The sequence below is a fragment of the Corvus moneduloides genome, chromosome 2 (genome assembly GCF_009650955.1).
Source record: "Corvus moneduloides isolate bCorMon1 chromosome 2, bCorMon1.pri, whole genome shotgun sequence".
NCBI classification, from domain to species: domain Eukaryota; kingdom Metazoa; phylum Chordata; class Aves; order Passeriformes; family Corvidae; genus Corvus; species Corvus moneduloides.
In genome coordinates this window covers 103,499,622-103,508,321 of record NC_045477.1, presented here as the reverse complement: position 1 = coordinate 103,508,321, position 8,700 = coordinate 103,499,622, and the positions used below count along the sequence as shown (strand labels likewise).

The window sequence follows — 8,700 nt, the reverse complement described above, 5'->3', positions numbered from 1 at the left end:
ATGAAGGTGCTTTGGAGTTTTTATATTGTCAGACAGTACAGCAAAGTCAAGCCCAAGGGAAGATGTATAGGAAAAATTGGACTGCTAGAACAAGCTGGGATAGTAACAGCCACCAGCAAGATGACCTGTTTATTGGCATTTTGCCTTGTCTTGCAGTGTCCAAGAATTATTACATTTTAAAAAATTTTATTTTCTTTCTCTGAATCTATGACTATTTTTAAAAATGGAGGACAATTAAAAGGGTAAAACTAAATTACTTATATTCCTGTAGCATATCTTTAAAAATGTAGTAACTTTTTGAGGACCTCTTTCAAGAGATCATCTATTTGGCAACACTGTTGGCTCATTCCTCTCAACTTCTAAACTAATTTTTAAAAATTGTCCTTATTGCAGCATTTGGGATGTTTCTTTTTTTCTTAGGTGAAGTTTGGTTATATGTGCCAGAGTTAGCAACTGTGGTTATTATGGCTATTACAGTGGGTTAAGAGAAACAAGTTTTTAGGGAGCATGCCATCTCCCAGCCATTCTAGGCATCTTGGCAAGAGGCTTTGTCTCTACACTGATTATAAACAGAGCCTGAAGTGACCGGTTTGGATATAGATTTCTACATCAGATGAATCACAACCTGAAAGTTGCACTGAGTATTCCTGGTTACTGAGAGCACTGATTTTGACATCAGTTTTGTAACAACTTGTACAAGTTATTTCCGGCTTTTGCAATACATTTGGATTCAGTGAAGTGTCAGATGAAGAAGCAATCACTTGCAGACTTTTTGGCTCTCCCTAAGTTAGGAACTAAAGAGCGCACCTTCCCCACGGGCAAACATGTTGCAACATAAAATGCGAATAGCTTGAAAGAAAAACAGAAGCAATAAAGGAATGGCTCTTTATGTGCCCTAGAGGAAGAGGAGAAACTGGCAAGACATTTTAAGCCAATTCAGGGAAGAGTCATTTGACACAACCATGATGACACTTGTATTATTGGTTTTAAAAGTCTTGACTTGTCATGGAACATACTTTGCTACAGATGAAACTAAATAAAAGACAAAAGAGCTTAGTACTGACAAGGAAAGACATTCACATTTAATACGTGTTAATTCACATTTTTCTTACAGGACAGTTCATTCAAAGTCAGTTCTTTGAGCATGGTAAATATTTTACACCAAAAAAAAAAAAAATCAATAATGTTTGCATATACAAAAGAGGACAACTGGCAAAATTTAATCACAGTTGCTGCTCAACAGCAATTATCTCAAAGATGAACCTCTGGTAATATGTGACTACTAAGATGGTGACTCAACTGGTTCATATATGAAAACAGCTTGGCTACTATAGAATAAAATCAAATTCTGCAGCTCCTTAACTTTGCAACCACTCATGGTGCTGTCCTTATCTCTTGACTATGCTCTTGTTCTGAAATAGCACAGGGGGATTTGTCCTTTCAGGATTTCATGATGGTGTTTGCGGTCATGGGAAATCTGTATGAGAGAGAAAACATCCCACTCAGTAGCAGCAGGATGACAGCCACAATCCCAACAGGAATGGCAGCACCAGCTTCTTGCGCTGCTGGACTGGAGGGCATGTAGTAAGAAGGAGGAAAAGCAATGCTCTGGTTGTGAGTTACAGAATAGAAATTCCAGCTCACGGGAATCAGGACACACAGACCAGCAAATATGTAGAAGAAGCCACCCACCAGAAAGAAAGGGGCAATGAGGGTTTTGTGAGTGATTCCCATATACACATTTCTCAGAGCAAATATTGTAGCAGCCAGTCCCAGCAAACCCACGAACATGGCAATCAACAGGAGACCCTGAGCTGCATAAATTTCGTGGGGGATGAAGGAGTCATAGCTACTGAATTTATGGCAGAACTGTTCTCTATAGCCGGGCGAGACGTGAAGATAACTGATGAAGCAGACTTTCCAAATCCCCACCCAGGCAATGCCAGAGGAGATGATGGTGGTGTTGTCCACATGCCACACTCTCCATTCCACAATTCCCATTGAAACTGTGCACAGGATCCAGCCTACCGTGCCCAGAGCAAAGGCAGCAAGCTGAAGGTGTGAGGTGCTGACCAGGGAGCTCATCCTCCTCTGTCACAGACACAGTTGCCATGTGAAGAGAGAGAGGCACTGCAAAGAAACAAAAAATAAAATGACAAAGGCAATTATTATTTGGGTGAATAGGTGAACCTATCAGTGAAAAAGAGAATGTGTGTGCAGAGGGAGGATAGCAGTCATCTTTCCCCAGCTTTAATGAACTGTTGAAATTTAATATCCATGGACAAATAACATAGAAGTTTTAATTCTGTTTGGGTCATGGTATCACACGGAGGAGAAAGTTTCTGATAAGCTCCCCTTATGATCTCCTTTTTACATTCACAAAAGGAAAATTCACGGGTTTTTCCAAGTTACTGTTTTCTTTGTTAATTAACCAGTATGTTCAAAGATTCTTATACACATTACACATAATCAGGAGCCCTAGAGTTACCGGCTAGCAGGAACAAAATCTGAGAAAATCCTCAGGTCCCTGACTGTTGCAAGAGATCCTACAAAGCAGAATCTGTGCTCCTTTCTCCTGGCAGCTGATGCCGGAGCCCAGTCTGTACAGACTTCAGCTTTTGTGCTGCCTTTACCGAGAGCTGCTGGGACCAGTGTCAGACAGAAAATGTAGTTCAGAGGCATGAACAAATCCAGGCCACAAAGGCTAACAACAGCCACTGAACTTTGACCATTTTCAGGTTAATTAGCCATGAATTCATTAGCAGAAACATTTGAATTAATCAGAAATGTAACACTGTGTGGGGGCTGGAGCCTGGATATGCTGTCTTTGCTTTCCCACACTCAAACTTCATCCAAGTTTTTTTTAGTGTTTTACCTTTGCAAACCCTACTTGTTTATAAACTGCCCAGCTTCCCCAGTTTGAATCATCCTAAAACTGTGCTGGAAAACATTTTAGTCATTTAGCCTAGCAAAAGATTTAAGATTTGTTTGCTGACTGTACATTCTGAGTGCAAATTAGGGTTTAATTGTATTTTTTTCAAAAAAGAAAACAAAAAAAAAGAGAAACAAATCAACACTTAACTTCCCATGTCTTTTGTACACTTTTTTGAATACTTACAGGAAAGATTTATGATCAGTGAAGATGTGGCCTCAATTTTTTTGTGTAGATCTGACAGGTTCTGGGGATCTGTATATTTTATAAATTTTCTAAAATATCTTTTCTACTGCTCCTATTTCATTCAAGACTGGAGAAATGCTGTACCAAGTTGACTCTAATAAGACTCTAATGTGACTCTGCCACAATGTTTTGTGCACGAAACATTAAACATAAAGACTAAAGCAACAACTTTTCTATTTACTAATCTTAAGCTAAATGGATTCAGTTGGCGATACAACTTTGTTGCAAAAATCCACCCGTGGAAATCTTAAAAAAGAAATATCTTCATAACAATATGGCCTTAAGCAGACAGTGTCCATCTTCTCATACTGGTGCCCACTACATACTTACTTCAGTCCTGAAGGTGATGCCAGCCATGAGAGGATGGGATAGAGTGATTTTTGATGCCAGACAAACACAGCAACATCTGCAATTTTATAATTTTGGCCTCCCAATTCATCTATGTATCTCCAATAGGACTGATTTCCTGTGGGATATATTAATCTCCATTATTGCAAGTGTACATTTAATCCTCTCCAGCATGGAAAATATTGCTCCGGAAGAGTCTCTTGTATTTTTATCTACTTAAATGGAAACCAATTTATAAACACTCTCAATGTGCTGTGTTATTTACAAAGTGATTATAAACCCCCCTTTCTAATTAACTGTTTTTATCAGGCATAGAGCACAGTAGCCCCACAGGACATTTTGGATGGTTTTCTTTCTGTCCCAGTTCCACATCAAAATAGCATTGTTTCTGTTCCTGTCCAGTGTTGGGAAGGTGCCAGACAGGAAAGAGCACGAGCAGAGGAGTCCTGTGCTGACTCCCTTCAGCTTCTGTTGGAATCAGTGGAGCACACAGAAGCCAAACCTGAACCACATGAAGATGCCATTTTGTGTAGAGCCCATATGTCTGTAACACTTCACATAAACATCCATTTAAACAACTTGCTGTTGATCAAGGTCATAAAAGATATGTCAGCAGGTGAATCCTTATCATCAAGAGCTTTTCAGAGTATTTTATCAGCATATAACTTCATTGGTTGAACATACCCAACTGTCTGCTCACAGAATTAAATGAGATTAAATACGATTCTGAGCCTACTATCAAACCTGTATGTGCTGACATACTTAGAATTGTGTCCAGAACTGAACTATAAAGTTAAAAATTAGGGAAAGTTCTTCTTTCCTTTAAGATTCACCAAAAAACCACACAGGGGGAAAGAATTTAAGGCTTATACAAAATTTCTGAGAACATTGGAGAATAACCAGCTATCAAATATGAGCTTTAGGTGAGTTATCAGGTGTCTAGACACACAAAAAATTGCTTATGTAGGAAATGATTCATTTTGGCTCATTTCTCCACACCCTGCCCACTGGAGCTTATTTGAACTAACCTGGTATCAGTGACTTAGAGAAAAACCGAGGTTCAAAAGAAGTACTTTTGAGATCGATGATGAAATTAAATTATAGTTCTCATACTTGTGTGTTTTGGAAAATCAAACAGAAGCCTATACTTGATGACCTCCTGGTACTGAGATTCAGCATGAAAATAAGGAACAAAAGATCAAGGTAAAATAGTTACAGGATTTTTCTTGACATATGAAAACATGTCAAAATTAAAACAAAGTTCTAGTTCATGATTCCAGTCTCTATCATTATGATAGACATCTTGCTGGTATAATGAAAAGACAACAGGTATGTATCACTTGCCAGAAGCATTGATTTTAAAGGAAGCCTTTGGGCAAAGAGGATCAGGGAAACTCCTTTTCCTCCAATTGTAGAAAGATACATTGATTTTTCAGAGCTACAGTGGCAACTATTTAAAAAAAAACCAAAACAAGAAATTTCTCTTGTAGATGCCAAATAAAACAGGGAGCGAGCTGCAGAGGGCGTCTTCCTCCAGGATTTCATCCATTCCAGCGACTCCCTAGCTGTGAGACCTCAAGAGGGAAGAAGGGAAGGAGGGAGGAAGGAAAGGAGGGAGGTGGGGTAGGTTGTAGCAGGCTGGGGTTTACAGCAGCGCCTGGGTCAGGGCTTTGTCAGCTTTTGCCTCAGCTGGACTCTGAAAAAGGTCACACCTTGGGGGTGACCCTGCACAAGTGTCCATCTTCAGGAGGTGGGTGATGCAGGTACTGAACTTGGCTCAAACACCAGCAGTGCCATTCCTGTAGATTTCAAGGACAGAGGCGTCCCTTTTGGAAAGCAAGAATTTGATCTGTCACCAAGTCATCATCCACAGAAAAAAAAAAAAAAAAGAAAAGAAAAGAAAACAAAAACAACAAACCCCCCCCCACCCACCCCAAATTTTTTTTAATTAAAACTTTCGGTCCCTGTACAAATGCCCTTTTCAGCCTGCTGGGAGAAAAATGTGAAAGCTCAGTCCCTCCATCTTTGAACTATATTGGATAAAATACAGTTCAAAGCCCAGATTATATAGCAGGCTGTGCTAACTCAGCATTGACTGGTTTCATGCTTTAGTAATTATATAAATATTTTGAATTAATTTAATTAGTGTAGTAAGGTTACCTGTATGGTCTGAATAATACAACAATGTAACACAATCACTAGATGAAATGTCCTAAGGCAAATGAACTCATATTCAGTCAGCTACAGGAGATCTTCTGAGTAATTAGGTGGTGTCACTGGCATGCAGTTCTTGATTCAGGAGCTCACTCAGAGCTGCAGATTTCAGCATTCCAGCTTTGCAGACCAGCTACTTCATGGCATGGCATCAGCCTACAAAGGCAATCTGGCCAGGAGGAACAAGCTAGGTCTGTGTGGTGTCTGCGTCAGTGGATGAGAAGCATGACTGAAAACCCTTTTCACCCAAAGAAGTGAGTAGTGGTTTTGAGAGGTGGCTGCAGTGCCATCTTTCAGTATCCCATGATTTCATCCTCATTTTCATTTAAAATCTACTCAGTTCAATCCAACAACCACTCCAGCAGCTTCTGGGGATGGTCTTTGAAAAGTCTAGAAACAGTAGTTAAAAAACTGAGAGCTGCTTCTACAGACTTCTCACCTCTTTTCTCTCTTAATACATCTTTTATTTCCTTCATTTGGAAGGGCTTTCCTTCACAGATGTGTTTTTAACTAAATACCCTACTAAAGTGAAGCAAGACAGAATCATAGAATCCTTGGATGGTCTGGGTTGGAAGGAACCTTCAAGATATCTTGTTCCAATCTCCCTGCCGTGGGCAGTGGCACCTCTCACCAGACCAGGTTGCTCAGAGCTCCATCCAACCTGGCCCTGAATGCTTCAAGGGATGGCGAGTCTGCAGCTCCTCTGGGCAACCTGTTCCAGTGCCTCACCACCCTCACAGTAAAGAATTTCTTCCTATCATCTAATCTAAGACTAATCTCTTTCAGTGTGAAGCCATTCCCCTTTGTCCTATTACAGTTCCTGATGAAGAGTCCTCTCCAGGTTTTCTGTAGGCCCCCCTCAGATTCTGGAAGGCTGCTATGAGGTCTCCACACAACTTTCTCTTCTCCATGCTGAACAGCCCCAACTTTCTCAGCCTGTCTTCACAGGGGAGTGCATATTAAATGTAAATTTTCTAGCATTCAATTCAAATTTGCATAGAGAAGACAGAAGCTACTAGTGAAACATGATACATGCCAGTGTATTCATCCAAAAATAGAAACGAAGGATCCTTTTGTATTTATTGCTGATTTTTACTTAAATTAAGCATTGCACAGTGAGTAGCTCTTTTTCTTTATGAAAAATATGTTAAACCATTGCACATGAACTTCAGGGACAGAATGAGACATGACTTTCCCACTCTCAGCTTTAAGAAACAGAGAGGACACCTGAGAGTCATGTTGACTTTCCTACAGCTGCAAGCTTGCTTCTAGGAGAAAAAAATAAAAGCAAGCTGCTCTCACAACTGCCAAGTGGTTTCACAGAGGGGATCTTGGGTCATCTGTGCATCAGGCTTACCTTTAAAAAGACTAAAATGAAATGTTGCAGTTGAATAGATCAGTTCTTTGTGGCCACAGTCCTACCTCAGCAGCAGGAAAAAACCAGAAATGGAGCTATACTTGAAATTTTGTCAAGACTTCTTTTACTTCCAGTAGTTGTTAGTGATGAAAGGCTGTGGCAATGATATCAATTCTGAGGGCGGAGATACCTCATTTACACCAAATGAATTTCACTTCTGGAATTAATACAGTGTCTTCCAGAAAGCTGTTTTAATTACATTCAGTAGTCTGTATCCTTCCCTTAGGTTTCAGATCTGCTTTCTAAAATTCAACCTGCCTTAATTTCCGGAAACTTTAAAACCCTGCAGGTAAATGCAGGAGAGAAAAAAAGCTATCAAACTCTCTTAATTCATGCACTTAAATATAATTGGGCCTTTCAGGTTACTGGGTCTCAGGCTGCTACTGTGCGGGATGAGGGCCTGTGCCAGGGATGTCCAACTTGTAGTGTGGTGTAAGAGTGTGTCCCCAACCACACAATCACCTGCAAGACTTGTCTTTAAATTCATCATTTCATATGATGGGTTGAGAGAAGGAGGCTTTCAGAGGCATTGAAGGGAGTTTGCCATTTAGCAGAAGTTCTTTAAAGGCTGGTGTGTGCTGGGTAATACATTCCCCAGCAGCAGCATCCTCTCTGCAGTATCTCTTACCCCTCTGGCACCTAAGGCACCAGGCAGAGCTGGATGGGGCAGTCATCAACACTTGGAACATAAGATCTCTGACACTGCAGGGAAATGTGAGATGGAGCTGTGTCTTATCATGGAAATTTGTGGAAGTCTTACACAAAATGCATGATCCTTGACATGATATTCAAAGACACTACTAATGCCTTAGGATCCTTGAGTTTGGATAGAAGAGAACTTCAGAAATGTTTTTTATCCTTCTGCCATCACCGTTTCAGCACAGCTGTGGCTGAAGCACAGCTTTATGTCTCAGGTCATCTACTTGCTGTGGTCCAGGCCACAAGAATTGCCACCACCGGCTGATAAATCAAGTCTATAACTACCTTCTTCAAAAGCCATTTCAAACAGTCAGCGTGGCAGTTATTTTGTTCTATTTTCCTAGAAATAAAGTTAGCTGCATTTATTACCCATTCCTTGAATACATCTCCCTGACACTCAGTCTTGAACTCTGATATCTCATGTTTAGGTTTCAGCTGTCACTAAAATACTTTTTTTCAGTTAGAAAAGACAAACTAGTGGGGCCTGGAGTCTTAAAAGTCATTGTAGGGTATGTCCAGATTTAACTTGCCTTATGTCACCTGTCCCTCCAAATGTCAATATCCAGTGTTATGAACTCTGCTGCTTCCATTTATTCACTGTGTTTCAAAACAAGCAAACCAAAGCAATCTTCATTTCTCTTCCATCAAGTAAGAATACACTGAAAATTAGCTGTGTAAAAGTCCTTTGCTTATTTCAGGAAAATGTTTTGATTTGCTTTGATAATAGCATGAAATGAAACGGATAATTTCTATATATCCTCACTGTTTTTTCACGCTGTAATTTACTTTTCTGTGGCTGACCCCACCTTGAGCTCTTATTACATAAGGAAACATTGCAGGCTGG

At 40.1% G+C, this 8,700-nt stretch overlaps 1 protein-coding gene across 1 annotated transcript; it reads right to left on the bottom strand.

Annotated features, from left to right (window-relative positions):
- Positions 1 to 1,053: 1,053 nt before the first annotated feature.
- On the bottom strand, positions 1,054 to 5,402 carry CLDN34 (claudin 34). The gene is given in 4 exon segments (XM_032100618.1): positions 1,054 to 2,093; positions 2,096 to 2,130; positions 3,509 to 3,661; positions 4,999 to 5,402. Coding segments are annotated over 4 exon segments (918 nt in total). The 5' UTR covers positions 5,076 to 5,402; the 3' UTR covers positions 1,054 to 1,440.
- Between the last annotated feature and the right edge of the window lie 3,298 nt (positions 5,403 to 8,700).